Here is a 17,634-nt window from a genome sequence, read left to right as displayed (position 1 = left end):
GCACCACTGATCCCCATTTCTGGTCAGCTGATACTCAGCTTTAGCTCCCAGCTTATGCTCAGCTTTGGTGCCCAGCTCATGCTCAGCTTTGTTGCCCAGATCAGAACCAGTCCTGGCCAGTCTTATTTTGAGCTTTATTCCAGTCATGGCTCAGCTTAGACTCAGATTAGGACTATCATTGGCCCAGCCAATGCTCAGCTTTGGACCAGTATTGGCTCAGCTGATTTTCAGCTTTGGATAAATCTTGGCCCAGCCAATGCTCAGATTCTGAGTCTGACCACTCCTGTAACAGCTTATGCTCATCTGTGGACCAGCCTTGGCTCAGCTGATGCTCAGCTGTGGAACAACCTTGGCTAAGACAATGCTCAGCTGTGGACCAGCCTTGGCTCAGCTGATGCTCAGCTGTGGACCAGCCTTGGCTCAGCTGATGCTCAGCTGTGGACCAGCCTTGGCTCAGCTGATGCTCAGCTGTGGACCAGCCTTGGCTCAGCTGATGCTCAGCTGTGGAACACCCTTGGCTCAGGTGATATTAATCTTTTGAATAGTCTCAAAAAATCTGATACTCAGCTTTGGAACAGCCTTGGCTCAGCCAATGCTCAGCTTGTACCAGCATTGGCTCAGCCAATGCTCAGCTTTTGAAAATTTTTGGCCCAGCTGGTGTTAATCTTTGGAACAGTATTGTCCCAGCTGATCCTAAGCTCTGCACTAGCATTTTCCAAGATGATGCTCAGCTTTGGACCATTGTTGGCTAAGCTGATGCTCAGATTTAGAATATTCTTGGTCTAGCTGACACTTGGATTTGTTTCAGGCTTGGAATATCCAATGCTCAGCTGTGGCCCAGGCTCAGCCAATGCTCAGCTTTGGCCCAGGCTCAGTCAATGCCTACTGCTCAGCTTATGATGAGCATCAGCTGTTCCTGGGAAAAAATTAGGATCAGCTGACTGTGCCACATTGAGTGCTCTGGTGCAGTCCTGCAAGCTCTACAAGTGCTGGTGGAGCAGACTTGGAGCAGCGCTGGAGTAGCTCTGGAGCAGAAACCAAAGCTGCATCATGTCACTTGCCATCAAGTGACTATTTTTTTTTCCTGGTGGGAGGGTTAGGTACAATAATATCCTCGTCATGGAAAGATGGACGAATTGTGAGGCTGTTGCGCCGAAGTCGCTCTTCTCTTTGTCTTCAACGGCCAACTTGAGAAGAGGTGGGTATGAGCGTGGGAACAGAGCGGCCAGATTGTTTGGCAGGTGGCAAGCTAATCGAGGAAGAATCATGCGGGACTTTCCTTTTCCTTTCAAGAGTCACAGAGGAATGGATATCTGAGTCAAGGGCTTGAGAGAACAGGCCGTTGTGGGATAATCTGTTGTCAGGCAAGCTGTTGTCACAAAAAATTGATGGTGGTTTACGGCTTCGTGAGGCCGTGGAGGCGTCAGGAAGGGGAGAAGAGACATCCAAGGCAAGGCGCCAAGGAGGGAGATTGTCCAGCCTGCTGCTCTCACTTGGGCCTTGGATCTGGTCTGCCTCATCATCAGGTTCATGATGTAAAAGCCCGGCTTTCAGATGTGCTAGCTCGTTGCCGTCATTCAAGGACAGGTGTATTAGCTCGTTGTTGTCATGTAAGGACGGGTGTATGGTGTGGCTGTTGTGTTGAGCTGGTTGTTGTCTGCGATGGCGTGAGGTGCTGGCTTGAGGCAGGGCAGGCAGTTCATTAGAGAAAGTATCATTACGGGCAGGGCGAGTTCGTTTAGCGGGAGCAGGGGTCAAAGATGGATCAGGCGATCTATCTTTCCTCTTCGTAGAAGCATCAGGAATAATGGGGACAAAATTGATGCGGTTGTTGCGGGGTTCTTGGCTGGCTCGAGGGGCACGAACCCACCTGCGGGTTTTTGTTGGCTTTCTTTGTTCCCCTCTGTTGGAAGTCTTTGTTTGAGGGGAGCGGATCTTTTTGGATTTCTTCTGCCTTGCATTTTTGGTAGGAAAGCTTCTGGTACAAGAACTGGCGGACCGATGGGTGAACCGCGCGCTAGAAGAGGCTTGTGAAGGTGTGGCAACCAAATACTCAGTGGGAGGCACTGAAGGATGATAGTCAGACGATAAGGCCGGCGATGAAGAGGATGAAGGGATGCAGGCACGGGTGGGAGGCGGAGATATGTAGGGACGGCAAAGAGGAACGGGCCCAGAGTACACAAACCCCGCGTCTTCGACTTCACTGCTGGCCTGGACTCTGATTTGACTCCGTCTGCGTGCATGCCTTGCAGAGGGCATAGGAGTCGATCAATCAGTTAGTCTGGGTGAGGGCCTAACAGAGGAGGGCAGAGGACTCAATCTATGGGCTCTGGGGCGTTTTGATGATCTCTGTTTGCAAAAGTCAGCGAGACTGGCGCGTAGAAGGTTGTAGCTTGCAGTCACTTGGGCGTTGCGAGTCGTGCTGTTGTACGCAACTCCATTTTCATCCAAGTACTGCTCCATCTCAGTCCGAAAGAGCCGTGAGGCCTCTACAACAAATTGACACAACAGTGTATAATGAATTAGTATAATCGTGAAAACAGATGGCAGTGGAAAAAACTCACCCGGCCAATCTCTGTGGTCCTGAGAACTACGCTTCTTACTTTGACCTACAGATGAGCTCGGGCGGCATGGTAAAATCTCGGTGGACCGGCGCGCGTTTCTTGCTTGACTCCTACGGGGCTCGCCCGCTGATTCTGAGTCATGGGCTGACCAATAGTTAGTATAGTGATGAAAAATTGTGTGAATAATAAAAACTCACTCGGCAAATCATGGCCTACCAAGGGGCTCTGGCCACTTGATGAAAAGGGCTGTGATTGAGGAGATTTGCTGCCGGCAAGCACTGAAGCCTCCTCGGATGGTTCAGAGGAGGCATCTCCCGAATGATCACGTGAATCTGAGCTGCCGGCTCGCGCCCTAACTTGGCTGGCGAAGGTGAGAAATCAACCTGGGTGTTGTCCTGGGTGATTGGTCTGTCAATCAGATCCGGTGATTTTTCTTCACAAGAGGTCCGGGAATTCGAAGAAGAGGGTGATCGACTGGTCCAGTTCAAAGGCTCTTCTACACTCACTTCGCTAGTATCTGCCAAGGCAGCAAAAGATGCTCCTTGAGAGGCCAAGGCTGGGGACGGAGTACCTTTGTGAAAACATTGAGGAGTCGGAGCGACTTGGAAGGGAGACACGGGGATGGCCTCCTGATCTTCCCCGTTGATTGCTTCCTCGGTTGACTCCCGGAGGCTTAGGTGAACCCCCCTGCTCAAGTCTTCCCGGTCGGCAAAATCGAGTTGTGATTCTTGAGAAGCCAAGGCGTGATCTCGAGGGATCAGAGGGGTGTGGAATGGAGACTTGGGGATGGACTGCTGGGTGCTCGCCTGACTAAATCTGCCCGTTTCTTCGGTGGTAGCACAAGAAATTTGTTGAGAGGAACTTCTGGCTGTCTCTTGAGAGGAACTTCGGGTCGTCTCTTCGGAGGTAGCATGAGAAAACGGTTGAGAGGAAGAGCAAAAGCTGTTTGCGGGGGACTCTCTGGCTGTCTCTTGAGAGGAACTTTGGGTAGTCTCTTCGGAGGTAGCATGATAAAACGGTTGAGAGGAAGAGCAAAAGCTGTTTGCGGGGGACTCTCTGGCTGTCTCTTGAGAGGAACTTCGGGTCGTCTCTTCGGAGGTAGCATGAGAAAACGGTTGAGAGGAAGAGCAAAAGCTGTTTGCGGGGGACTCGAGATCTTCTTCCCTCTTGACACTTGGCGAAGAGTGGAGGTTCGAGGAGGTTGGCAAGGCTGTAGTTTCCGTATGTGGAGGCGGGTCCTGAACCTGAGTTGGGATCTCATGCTCGTTGTCAGATTCCTCCTTGATGGTGACCAGAGCCTCGGAGTTGTACAGCTCAGTGTGAGAGCGGTGGTGGTGAGATGGCGAGCCGGCCTCTGGGTGAGCACGCAGACGTGGGGATTGCCTGGGTTGATATCCCCCGGATGGTGATCGTAAGGTTTGAGAAAAGGAGCGATCTTCTTGAGGTGCACGTTGGTCATATGGCGAAAAGTAAGCCTTGCTTACTACGGTATTGGTACACCTGCTCTTTCCTACTTGGCTTGGGAGGTTTGCGGACGTTGGATTGTTGGACTTTGGCAATGGGACCGAGTGCTTCCCTACAAGGCTAGGAAGACTTCTAAGCCTCAGATCGTGGGATTCTGGCGCTGGGACTGAGGACGTTGGCTTGGGACTGATGTTGCGGGGTGGTTTTGGGTTGACTTTTTGTTTCTTGTGCTCGATATGAGGTGGGACAACAACAGTCACAGTGGCGTTGCGGGCGCGGACTGAAACTCTCTTGTTGACACGTTCGACCAGAGAATCATACAAAAAGGCCAAATGCCCGCGGTTGGCTTGCGCTGGGAAGTCAACCTCATAAAGAGCCAGGAAGATCTTCAGCTTGGCAACAAACAGTTTATCCGAGGCTAGAAAGGCCAAAAAAACAGGGATGTCAGAAGCAATTAGAAATCTGTCTATCCAACGGTATATTGTGAATATTACTGAAATGCTGACCTGGTAACGGTGGCTCTACAGAGTCCAGCCCGGTCCATTGTTCCACAGATTTGGGAGCTTCAGTGCGCGCCAGGCATAACGCTGGAACAAACGTGAACGACGTTTGGTAGGATTAAATTTGATTCCAAATGCCACCAGAGCTTCTTGAAACTGAGGGTTGGTGAGTTTATTTGGATCTGTGAGGGACAAGCATAAATAATTGTGAGTTTTAAATTATCGATTATATTGATGCGTGGAAAACAATCATTACCTTCCCATGGGCGGACATGATCCTTTGCGGGGCGCTTCATAATCCCACAGAGTCAGAAAAGGGTAGTCAATGTTAACCAAGCTATGTTTCAAAGGGGCAAAGTGCTAAGAAAACTATCAGCTTCAAGCTACAAGGTGTGGGCAAACAAATGATTGAAGCTTGTACGGACTGAAGAGTTGGGGCTGGGAATTTTCAAAGATCACAAATAACTCCGAGATGAGGTTGCCAAAGTTGCCAAAAAGGGTGATACGGGGATACTATATGAGGGCGGCGCGTTGAACTTAGGAAGAATTAGAGCTCCGGGCTGCAGAAGAAGTGGTCTATGATAAAGTACGAGCGTCAAGCTACGGAAAGGTGGAAACAAGGAGAAGACCCGACTGAGAGTGATCAAGGACAAAGGACAAGGCAGGCGGTACTGCGGTACTATTTACCTTATATCTGTTGGCTACTACTAGACAATTTGACATCGGAGAAGGTCAGTGGGAAGTCGAAAGGAAGTGGCCGCGGGCTGCATTGTTGAAAACATTCTTGCGTTGAGGTCCTTTGTCCTCAAATGGCTGGCAATTGTTTTGAGGGTGCTGGGTAGGAATTTGTGGCAATCGCAAAAGATACATCGTCAAAGGAATTGAAGTAGGTGCTTGCCTTGGTGGTATGCAGCCATGATCGAAGCTAAAACTTACATACCTAAATATTCAAACCAGAAAACCGTCAAAATCGCAAAAATACCCCGGCGGCATGAGTTTCCACGCGTCCAATCGGTGGCCTGACCACAGGATGAGATCCTGCCGATTTCTGACCTTGTCCATTGGAGAAGGCCAGTGGGAAGTCGAAAGGAAGTGGCCGGGGGCTGCATCGTTAAAAAACATTCTTGCGTTGAGGTCCTTTGTCCTCGAATGGCCGGCAATTGTTTTGAGGGTGCTGGGTAGGAATTTGTGGCAATGGCAAAAGAGACATAGTCAAAGGATAGATACGGACAGTTGAAATTGCCAAATGTTGTCTTGAGCCTATTGAAGTAGGTGCTTGCTTGGTGGTACATATTTATGCAGCCATGATCGAAGCTAGAGGCACCAGGAAAAAGAAAAATGGTCACTTGATGGCAAGTGACATGATGCAGCTTTGGTTTCTGCTCCAGAGCTACCCCAGCGCTGCTCCAAGTCTTAGAGCTTGCAGGAATGCACCAGCTGAGCAGTAGGCATTGACTGAGCCTGGGCCAAAGCTGAGCATTGGCTGAGCCTGGGCCACAGCTGAGCATTGGATATTCCAAGCCTGAAACAAATCCAAGTGTCAGCTGGACCAAGAATATTCTAAATCTGAGCATCAGCTTAGCCAACAATGGTCCAAAGCTGAGCATCATCTTAGAATAGGCTTGTTGTCAGCCTTAGAGTCAACTCAGCTGACCTAAAGTCTGCCTTTATATACTTTTTACATATGAATTACTTCATATCTTTTTCATCTTATGAGATAACCTTGTTTTGACTTCATATTCTGTTTCCTCATGCAATTTTAAACCTAGTTACAGCTTACCAATTCTTTGTAACTACACTCCTTCCCTGAGCTATTGAGTTGTGGCGCGCATGCGCAGTTGTGACGTGTCAGCGCTACCAGGCGCGCCAAACCACATGTACATATGTAAATTACATAAGCAAACTGTGAAAATTTTTGTAGTCAGGATCCCCCTTGCCTGAGGCGGATACACAGACTTCAGCACACCAAAACCACACCCCAGATACCCCCAGGATCACCATCAAAGAGTTTACAACACTCCCAGTATACCTACCGTCACAGGCGCCTAGGATATTGACAGTAAGTAACCTTTTTCACTGAACCTTGTTTATCTCAGAGGTACAACTCTGTGTCTTGCTTTATCTGTTCTTTTCTGCTGGCCTTTGCCTTCTTTTGATCACAGGGCTGTCCCTCCATAACTGCTGGCCTTTGCCTTCTCTTGATCACAGGGCTGTCCCTCTATAACTGCTGGCCTTTGCCTCTTATTGACCAAGTGGCTGTCCCTTCATAACTGTTGGACTTTGCCTCATTCTTGGTCACAGGGCTGTCCCTTCATATCTGTCAGGATCCCTCCATGTTTCTTTGGTGAGAGGAGGCTGTAGCACTCTCTAGCACAGCTTGGCAGCACTCTTCTGAAGAGGTAGCATTGCCAGTAGATGTGCATTCCCACCAGAATAACCTTGAATATCTCCTTATCCTTATCCTGCTCTGTTTCTCTTTCTCTTTCTCTTTCTCTCTCTCTTTCATAATTGTATTTTCTTTATCCAAAGAAATCCAATTATTTCCCCCTTCTTTCTTGTGTCCTGCTGTCACTACAGAGACTCAGGCTCACACTTGTGCAGAGCTTAAGATCAGCTAGGACAATACTGTTCCAAAGATTAACACCAGCTGGGCCAAAATATTTCAAAAGCTGAGCATCGGCTGAGCCAATGCTGGTACAAAGCTGAGCATTGGCTGAGCCAAGGCTGTTCCAAAGCTGAGTATCAGATTTTTTGAGACTATTCAAAAGATTAATATCACCTGAGCCATAGCTGTTCCCCAGCTGAGCATCTGCTGAGCCAAGGCTGGTCCACAGCTGAGCATCAGCTGAGCCAAGGCTGGTCCACAGCTGAGCATCAGCTGAGCCAAGGCTGGTCCACAGCTGAGCATTGTCTTAGCCAAGGTTGGTCCACAGCTGAGCATCAGCTGAGCCAAGGCTGGTCCACAGATGAAATATTGTCTTTGGGGTCGCATCCATTATGCAGCAGCTACAGTCTGATCAGTTTGCAAATATCACTACTTTGGTAGTTTCTTGGTGTTTCTGCAACTATATCTCATGCCAGTGTGGGAATCCTTCTGCAATATGGTTACCAAAATGGTTGAAGGCCCCTAAGGATTCATCATGTACCTTTAATGACCACAAAACCCCCAAATGTAGCAGCTACAGTCTGATCAGTTCCCAAATATCACTACTTTGGTATTTCTTGGTGTTTCTGCCACTATATCTCATCCCAGTGTGGTAATACTTCTGCCATATGGTTACCAAAATTTTGACAGGCCCCCAAAGATTCATTATGTACCTTTACTGGCCACAAAACCTCCAAATGTAGCAGCTAAAGTCTGATCAGTTCCCAAATATAACAACTTTGGTAGTTTCTTGGTGTTTCTGCCACTATATCTCATCCCAGCATGGGAATACTTCTGACATATGGTTACCAAAATGTTGACAGGTCCCCAAGGATTCATTATGGACCTTAAGTCAGCACAAGGCCCCCAAATGTAGCAGCTACAGTCTGATCAGTTCCCAAATATCACAACTTTGGTAGTTTCTTGGTGTTTCTGCCACTATATCTCATTCCAGCTTGAGGATCCTTCTGCCATATGGTTACCAAAATGTTAGCAGACCCCCGAAGATTCATTATGTACCTTTAGTCACCACAAAAACCCCAAATGTAGCAGCTACAGTCTGATCAGTTCCCAAATATCACTACTTTGGTAGTTCCTTGGTGTTTCTGCCACTATATCCCATCCCAGTGTGGAAATCCTTCTGCCATATGGTTATCAAAATGTTGGCAGACCCCCAAAAGATCATTATGTACCTTCAGTCACCACAAAACCCCCAAATGTAGCAGCTACAGTCTGATCAGTTCCCAAATATCACTACTTTGGTAGTTTCTTGGTGTTTCTGCCACTATATCTTATCCCAGTGTGGAAATCCTTCTTCCATATGGTTACCAAAATGTTTACAGGCCCCCAAACGCTCATTATCTACCTTTACTGACCAAAAAACCCCCAAATGTAGCAGCCACAGTCTGATCAGTGCCCAAAATCACTACTTTGGTAGTTTCTTGGTGTTTCTGCAACTATATCTCATCTCAGCGTGGGAATCCTTCTGCCATATGGTAACCAAAATGTTGAAAAGCCTCCAAACTTTCATTACATACCTTTACTGACCACAAAACCTCCAAATGTAGCAGCTACAATCTGATCAGTTCCCAAATATCACTACTTTGGTAGTTTCTTGGTGTTTCTGCCACTATATCTCATCCCAGCATGGGAATGCTTCTGCCATATGGTTACAAAAAGGTACATTATGAATCTTTGGGGGATTTTTAACATTTTGGTTACCATATGGCAGAATTATTTCCACGCTGGGATGAGATATAGTGGCAGAAACACCAGGAAACTACCAAAGTAGTCATATTCGTGAACTGATCATACTGTAGCTGCTACATTTGGGGTTTTTGTGGTGACTAAAGGTACATAATGAATCTTTGGGGGTCTGCCAACATTTTAATAACCATATGGCAGAAGGATTCCCACGCTGGGATGGGATATAGTGGCAGAAACACCAAGGAACTACCAAAGTAGTGATATTTGGGAACTGATCAGACTGTAGCTGCTACATTTGGGGGTTTTGTGGTGCCTAAAGGTACATAATGAATTATTGGAGGCCTGTCAAAATTTTGATAACCATATGGCAGAAGGATTCCCACGCTGGGATGAGATATAGTGGCAGAAACACCAAGAAACTACCAAAGTAGTGATATTTGGGAACAGATCAGACTGTAGCTGCTACATTTGGGGGCTTTGTGGTCAGTAAAGGTACATAATGAATCTTCGGGCGCCTGAAAACATTTTGGTAACCATATGGCAGAAGGATTCCCACGCTGGGATGAGATATAGTGGCAGAAACACCAAGAAACTACCAAAGTGAAGATATTTGGGAACTGATCAGACTGTAGCTGCTACATTTGGGGTTTTTGTGGTGACTAAAGGTACGTAATGAATCTTTGGGGGTCTGCCAACATTTTGATAACCATATGGCAGAAGGATTCCCACGCTGGGATGGGATATAGTGGCAGAAATACCAAGAAACTACCAAAGTAGTGATATTTGGGAACTGATCAGACTGTAGCTGCTACATTTGGGGGTTTTGTGGTGCCCAAAGGTACATAATGAATTATTGGAGGCCTGTCAAAATTTTGATAACCATATGGCAGAAGGATTCCCACGCTGGGATGAGATATAGTGGCAGAAACACCAAGAAACCACCAAAGTAGTGATTTTGGGAACTGATCAGACTTTAGCTGCTACATTTGGAGGTTTTGTGGTGACTAAAGGTAAATAATGAATCTTTAGGGGCCTTTAAACATTTTGGTAACCATATGGCAGAAGGATTCCCACACTGGGATGAGATATAGTGGCAGAAATACGAAGAAACTACCAAAGTAGTGATATTTGGGAACTGATCAGATTGTAGCTGCTACATTTGGGGGTCTTGTGGTGACTTAAGGTCCCTACTGAATCCTTGAGGGCCTTTTACCATTTTGGTAACCATATGTCAGAAGGATTCCCACGCTGGGATGAGATATAGTGGCAGAAACATCCAGAAACTACCAAAGTAGTGATATTTGGGAACTGATCAGACTTTAGCTGCTACATTTGGGGGTCTTGTGGTGACTTAAGGTCCATAATGAATCCTTAGGGGCCCGTCAACATTTTGGTAACCATATGGCAGATGGATTCCCACGCTGGGATGAGATCTAGTGGCAGAAACACCCAGAAACTAGCAACGTAGTGATATTTGGGAACAGATCAGACTGTAGCTGCTACATTTGGGGGCTTTGTGGTCAGTAAAGGTACATAATGAATCTTTGGGCGCCTGAAAAGATTTTGGTAACCATATGGCAGAAGGATTCCCACGCTGGGATGAGATATAGTGGCAGAAACACCAAGAAACTACCAAAGTGAAGATATTTGGGAACTGATCAGACTGTAGCTGCTACATTTGGGGATCGTGTGGTGACTTAAGGTCCATACTGAATCCTTGGGGGCCGTTAAACATTTTGGTAACCATATGGTAGAAGGATTCCCACACTGGGATGAGATATAGTGGCAGAAACACCAAGAAACTACCAAAGTAGTGATATTTGGGAACTGATCAGACTTTATCTGCTAAATTTGGGGGCCTTGTGGTGACTTAAGATCCATAATGAATCCTTGGGGGCCTGTCAACATTTTGGTAACCATATGGCAGAAGGATTCCCACGCTGGGATGAGATATAGTGGCAGAAATACCAAGAAACTACCAAAGTAGTGAAATTTGGGAACTGATCAGACTGTAGCTGCTACGTTTCAGGATTTTGTGGTGACTAAAGTACATAATGAATGTTTGGGGGTCTGCCAACATTTTGGTAACCACTAGAGTTTCAGGCGGCTACGCCGCCGCAGGGGCACAACCCGCTGTGCCCCCACCCAACTGTATTCTCGCCTCCCCCCCCCCCCCGCCCCCCTACCCTCTGTCAGAGGATTCACCTGGTCTGCGCATGGGTCCTGTGGGATCACGCCTGCCTGCGCAGGTATGGTTATTTGAACGCGCCCATGAAGGCAGCCGGCAAAGAGGCTTGAGTTCCAGTATAACTCAACACCAACTTCCCGCTTTGACCATCCACAGTCGGGAAACACCTCACTAACGGCACGTCACGGCTTCAACCAAAAACCAAACACAGCAATAATACGCAGAAACAAACAACAATATAATATTTAATTGGATGTTGAGGGTTGTGCAATTTTCCGCACATCTGGCCCCCATGATGCTATCACCTCAGGTATCTCGCGCAAGAGAAGGGTAACGTCGATCGTGGGCCAACCTTTGGGTTTAGGCGCAACACAACTAAAATACATGTTAAATAGTGGACAGCGTAGCACAAAGTGTACATTTGCAATACAACCATTGTCAATGACTCGCTGTTGGCACATTTGAGTCCTATCAGTTGCTAAGCCTTTAAAGCAGGAACGGTGCGGTACGTTGCAAAGCGTTATTATTAACGCCCGAATAGGGAGACTGAGACATTCCCCACTTACTTGTACTTGCTCGAGCACCCCATGATGACCGCCGGTTGCAAGCTCACAGAAATGAACCAGGCAAGAAGATTTTTTTGAAAGCCGCACAGGTGACTGATGTTCACCCATCCACGCAGTCCCAGCAGGTTCTCAGTCAGGTATGCCTCCATTCCAATCTTGAGAAAAGTGTGGAACTGAGGAGAGGCAGCACAGCACGAGCTGGGGGGTTGATGGGTGCTGTTTTCTCCAGCGGACGAGCTGCGGGGCTGGCAGCTGGCTGAAACTTTGGAGGAGAGGCCGCACAAGCTGGGGCGCTTGTTGGCCCTGTTTTCAGCGAGGCAGGAGCTGTGGGGATGGCAGCTGAGGGCAACCAAGGAGAAGGGGGACGGGCAGGGGCAGGGAGTTGGGTCTGGGCGGCAGGAGGGGATGCAGGCCTTTTGGAGGAGCCAGCAGCCGGAGCAGCCGGCTTGCGAGTAAACTTGATTTTCTCCAAAGATTCTCTCGTGATGGAGCTCTGTAGGAATCCCAGTTGGGCGGCTGTAGCGGCAAGGGGTGGGTTGGCCGGGCGGTTGCGGTTGGCCAAGTCTTGAAGGGGCGGGCGTTGGTGGGAAGGAGTCAGGAAGGACTGACGGGGAGGAGGCGGCGGCGGGTGTGGGGCAGACGTGGGCCGTGACTGGGAGGCGGTGGACTCTTGAGGGCGGCGGACTTTTCTCCGCTCAAGGAGGTTGTTGGGGGTATTTAGGCCGGCATCTTCTGCGCGTTGCCGGTCTCGCCCTTCGTTGGCTTTTGTGTGCGCCCATCCGTGCATGTCCCATTTGATGGGGAGGGCGTAGCGATCTTGCTCAAGCCTTTCCATGCGGGAGAGCAGACATCTGTAGTCCGTGAGTCCTGAAGGATCTCTGACAATATCGAAACACGTGACTTCGTAGAGACCATCGTAACGGTATCCACTCCCGGGCGCCCATGCAGAATGTTGGGCATCAGAACACAGGGGCATGGACGCCGGCCTGGCTGCCGTCGATCCTCTTCTCCCACCGCGGCCTGGGGGGCGCGCCAGGGATGTGGCCAAACACACCTGGGTCCGGCCGGGTGGAGCGGTTGAGGCGGGTCTGGGAGGGTCTGGGGCTGGATGAGCCGGATTGGGAGACAACCGCGAACTGGGGCGGGGGTGGACGGTTGGGGAAGGCCATGGCGAGGGAGGATGGAGGGCTGAGCTGCCTACTATTTCAGCTGGAAGAGGAAACTGTTGCTGCTCGTAACATATCTGAAACGGAATATCTGCCCCAATTGATTCCACATACGTAGTCTCTTTGGATGCTCCCCGGCGCCGCGCTGAGATGAGTATCAATTTGATTGAAGGGTTCCAGCACCATATTTTGAAAGTGATGTTCTGGGTAACCCCCCTTCACCGTTGCATAGCCTTCGGAGAAAACCGGCATGAGCAAACATGTCGGGAAGTTATTGTTGTGATACAGGTTGACTTACAAACAAAATGAATGCATTCGTTCACTGATACGCTCAATTCTGGGAGGCTCCACGCAATCCAATCTTCCATTTTCAATTATTCACGCCCGCAAGCAAACTGGAAACGGCGCGACTCAATTTTCAAGGTTGAAGTGGTCAAAACTGGCGTGTATTGTGCCCTGGTGAAGAAGACAAGGAGGTGTTTGCAACTGGGACCGTGCGCCACAGTCATGTGATGTGGCGCAGGGGGCGAATGGACTGTTGGTTGGGAGTGGGACGACAATCTGGGCAGATGGCGGGCGAGAACGTGCAGGCAGGATTGGTGTGGACCGTGAGTTGGGGTGAGTGTTGCAGTTGAACGTTGGATGCACAAGCGTGGCAAAGGTGGGGCGGAGACTGTTGGCATGGTGATGGATTGAGGAACGCGCAACGAGTGGCTAATGCGGCGTTGTGATGAAGGTGTGTTGAGTTGATGGCTGAAAGGTATATAAGGAGGGTGTGTGGAGTAACAGGAACCCCAGGGGATTCGGTTTTGTTCCGCCCCCTCCCTGGGAGCCACCTAATTACTTGATTAGGGCCTCCCTGGCTAATTTAACAACCGGCCCTCTTTTGCTTTTTGCTCCGGCACAGCTGGAGGATCATCCATAGGGCCTTCCGGTCTTTGAGGATTTTTCAACGTCTGTAGTTTTGTGTAATTGTAGTAGATTTAATTTTCTTTTTTGACAATTTTAGACACCAAAACTTAGATCTCAATGTCCAGAATTCTGTGGATTTAAGTTAGTTGGATATGTCAGAAGGATTCCCACGCTGGGATGAAGAATAGTGGCAAAAACACCAAGAAACTACCAAAGTAGTGATATTTGGGAACTGATCAGACTGTAGCTGCTACATTTGGGGGTCTTGTGGTGACTTAAGGTCCATAATGAATCCTTGGGGGCCCGTAAACATTCTGCTAACCATATGGCAGAAGGATTCCCACGCTGGGATGAGATATAGTGGCAGAAACACCCAGAAACTACCCAAGTAGTGATATTTGGGAACAGATCAGACTGTAGCTGCTACATTTGGGGGTTTTGTGGTGACTAAAGGTACATAATGAATCTTTGGGGGCCTTTGAACATTTTGGTAACCATATGTCAGAAGGATTCCCACGCTGGGATGAGATATAGTGGCAGAAACACCCAGAAACTACCAATGTAGTGATATTTGGGAACAGATCAGACTGTAGCTGCTACATTTGGGGATTTTGTGGTCAGTAAAGGGACATAATGAAACTTTGGGGGCCTCTCAACATTTTTCTAACCATTCCGCCGAAGGATTCCCACACTGGGATGAGATATAGTCGCAGAAACACCAAGAAACTACCAAAGGAGTGATATTTGGGAACAGATCAGACTGTAGCTGCTACATTTGGGGGTCTTGTGATGACTTAAGGTCCATGATGAATCCTTGGGGGCCCGTCAACATTTTGGTAACCATCTGGCAGAAGGATTCCCACGCTGGGATGAGATATAGTGGCAGAAACACCCAGAAACTACCAAAGTAGTGATATTTGGGAACAGATCAGACTGTAGCTGCTACATTTGGGGGTTTTGTGGTCAGTAAAGGTACATAATGAAACTTTGGGGGCCTTTGAACATTTTGGTAACCATATGTTAAAAGGATTCCCACGCTGGGATGAAATATAGTGGCAGAAACACCAAGAAACTACCATAGTAGTGATAATTGGGAACTGATCAGACTGTAGCTGCTACATTTGGGGGTCTTGTGATGACTTAAGGTCCATAATGAATCCTTGGGGGCCCCGAAACATTTTGGTAACCATATGGCAGAAGGATTCCCACGCTGGGATGAGATATAATGGCAGAAACACCCAGAAGCTACCAAAGAAGTGATGTCTGGGAACTGATCAGACTGTAGCTGCTACATTTGGGGGTTTTGTGGTGACTGAAGATACATAATGAATCCTTGGGGGCCTGTCAACATTTTGGTAACCATATGGCATAAGGATTCCCACGCTGGGATGAGATATAGTGGCAGAAACATCCAGAAACTACCAATTTAGTGATATTTGGGAACTGATCAGACTGTAGCTGCTACATTTGGGGGTGTTGTGGTCAGTAAAGGTACACAATGAATCTTTTGGGGCCTGAAAACATTTTGGTAACCATATGGCAGAAGGATTCCCACGCTGGGATGAGATATAGTGGCAGAAACACCCAGAAACTACTAAAGTAGTGATATTTGGGAACAGATCAGACTGTAGCTGCTACATTTGGGGGTTTTGTGGTGACTAAAGGTACATAATGAATATTTGGGGGCCCTTGAACATTTTGGTAACCATATGTCAGAAGGATTCCCACGCTGGGATGAGATATAGTGGCAGAAACACCCAGAAACTACCAAAGTAGTGATATTTGGAAACAGATCAGACTGTAGCTGCTACATTTGGGGATTTTGTGGTCAGTAAAGGGACATAATGAAACTTTGGGGGCCTCTCAACATTTTTCTAACCATTCCGCCGAAGGATTCCCACACTGGGATGAGATATAGTCGCAGAAACACCAAGAAACTACCAAAGGAGTGATATTTGGGAACGGATCAGACTGTAGCTGCTACATTTGGGGGTCTTGTGATGACTTAAGGTCCATGATGAATCCTTGGGGGCCCCGAAACATTTTGGTAACCATATGGCAGAAGGATTCCCACGCTGGGATGAGATATAGTGGCAGAAACACCCAGAAACTACCAAAGTAGTGATATTTGGGAACAGATCAGACTGTAGCTGCTACATTTGGGGGTCTTGTGATGACTTAAGGTCCATAATGAATCCTTGGGGGCCCCTAAACATTTTGGTAACCATATGGCAGAAGGATTCCCACGTTGGGATGAGATAGAATGGCAGAAACACCCAGAAGCTACCAAAGTAGTGATATTTGGGAACAGATCAGACTGTAGCTGCTACATTTGGGGGTTTTGTGGTGACTAAAGGTACATAATGAATCTTTGGGGGCCTTTGAACATTTTGGTAACCATATGTCAGAAGGATTCCCACGCTGGGATGAGATATAGTGGCAGAAACACCCAGAAACTACCAAAGTAGTGATATTTGGGAACAGATCAGACTGTAGCTGCTACATTTGGGGATTTTGTGGTCAGTAAAGGTACATAATGAAACTTTGGGGGCCTCACAACATTTTTATAACCTTCCGCCGAAGGATTCCCACACTGGGATGAGATATAGTCGCAGAAACACCAAGAAACTACCAAAGGAGTGATATTTGGGAACAGATCAGACTGTAGCTGCTACATTTGGGGGTCTTGTGGTGACTTAAGGTCCATAATGAATCCTTGGGGGCCCGTCAACATTTTGGTAACCATCTGGCAGAAGGATTCCCACGCTGGGATGAGATATAGTGGCAGAAACACCCAGAAACTACCAAAGTAGTGATATTTGGGGACAGATCAGACTGTAGCTGCTACATTTGGGGGTTTTGTGGTCAGTAAAGGTACATAATGAATTGTTGGGGGCCTGTCAACATTTTGGTAACCATATGGCAGAAGGATTCCCACGCTGGGATGAGATATAGTGGCAGAAACACCAAGCAACTACCAAAGTAGGGATATTTGGGAACTGATCAGACTGTAGCTGCTACATTTGAGGGTCTTGTGATGACTTAAGGTCCATAATGAATCCTTGGGGGCCCCTAACCACTTCGGCAACTATATGGAAGAAGGATTCCCATGCTGGGATGAGATATAGTGGCAGAAACACCCAGAAGCTACCAAAGTAGTGATATTCGGGAACTGATCAGACTGTAGCTGCTACATTTGGGGGTCTTGTGGTGACTTAAGGTACATAATGAATCCTTGGGGGCCCGTAAACATTTTGGTAACCATATGGCAGAAGTATTCCCACACTGGGATGAGATATAGTGGCAGAAACACCAAGAAACTACCAAAGTAGTGATATTTGGGAACAGATCAGACTGTAGCTGCTACATTTGGAGGTTTTGTGGTCAGTAAAGGTACATAATGAATTTTTGGGGGCCTGTCAACATTTTGGTAACCATATGGCAGAAGGATTCCCACGCTGGGATGAAATATAGTGGCAGAAACACCAAGAAACTACCGAAGTAGGGATATTTGCAAACTGATCAGATGGTAGCTGCTACATTTGGGGGTCTTGTCGTGACTTAAGGTCCATAATGAATCCTTGGGGGCGTGTGAACCTTTTGGTAACCATATGGCAGAAGGATTCCCACGCTGGGATGAGATAAAGTGGCAGAAACACAAAGAAACTACCAAAGTAGTGATATTTGGGAACTGATCAGACTGTAGCTGCTACGTTTGAGGGTCTTGTGGTGACTTAAGGTCCATAATGAATCCTTGAGGGCCCGTGAACATTTTGGTAACCATATGTCAGAAGGATTCCCATGCTGGGATGAAATATAGTGGCAGAAACATCAAGAAACTACCAAAGTAGTGATATTTGTGAACTGATCAGACTGTAGCTGCTACATTTGGGGGTCTTGTGGTGACTTGAGGTCCACAATGA

At 47.7% G+C, this 17,634-nt stretch overlaps 2 protein-coding genes across 2 annotated transcripts; both read right to left on the bottom strand.

Annotated features, from left to right (window-relative positions):
- Positions 1-1,176: 1,176 nt before the first annotated feature.
- On the bottom strand, positions 1,177-4,824 carry PtA15_12A179 (uncharacterized protein; the record flags this gene model as incomplete). Its single annotated transcript, XM_053161762.1, has 9 exons — positions 1,177-2,066; positions 2,186-2,245; positions 2,316-2,489; positions 2,565-2,696; positions 2,762-2,920; positions 3,004-4,446; positions 4,535-4,549; positions 4,627-4,710; positions 4,785-4,824. 9 exons carry the CDS (start codon positions 4,822-4,824, stop codon positions 1,177-1,179), a joined length of 2,997 nt encoding a protein of 998 aa, XP_053025748.1.
- A 6,942-nt stretch (positions 4,825-11,766) lies between these two features.
- Positions 11,767-12,609, bottom strand: PtA15_12A178 (uncharacterized protein; the record flags this gene model as incomplete). Its single annotated transcript, XM_053161761.1, has 1 exon — positions 11,767-12,609. The coding sequence occupies one exon, from the start codon at positions 12,607-12,609 to the stop codon at positions 11,767-11,769; it is 843 nt and encodes a 280-aa protein (XP_053025747.1).
- Positions 12,610-17,634: the final 5,025 nt, after the last annotated feature.

The sequence above is a fragment of the Puccinia triticina genome, chromosome 12A (assembly GCF_026914185.1).
Source record: "Puccinia triticina chromosome 12A, complete sequence".
In the NCBI taxonomy this organism is placed as follows: domain Eukaryota; kingdom Fungi; phylum Basidiomycota; class Pucciniomycetes; order Pucciniales; family Pucciniaceae; genus Puccinia; species Puccinia triticina.
The sequence above is the reverse complement of the archived record's forward strand: the minus strand, read 5'-3'. Positions and strand labels throughout refer to the sequence as shown.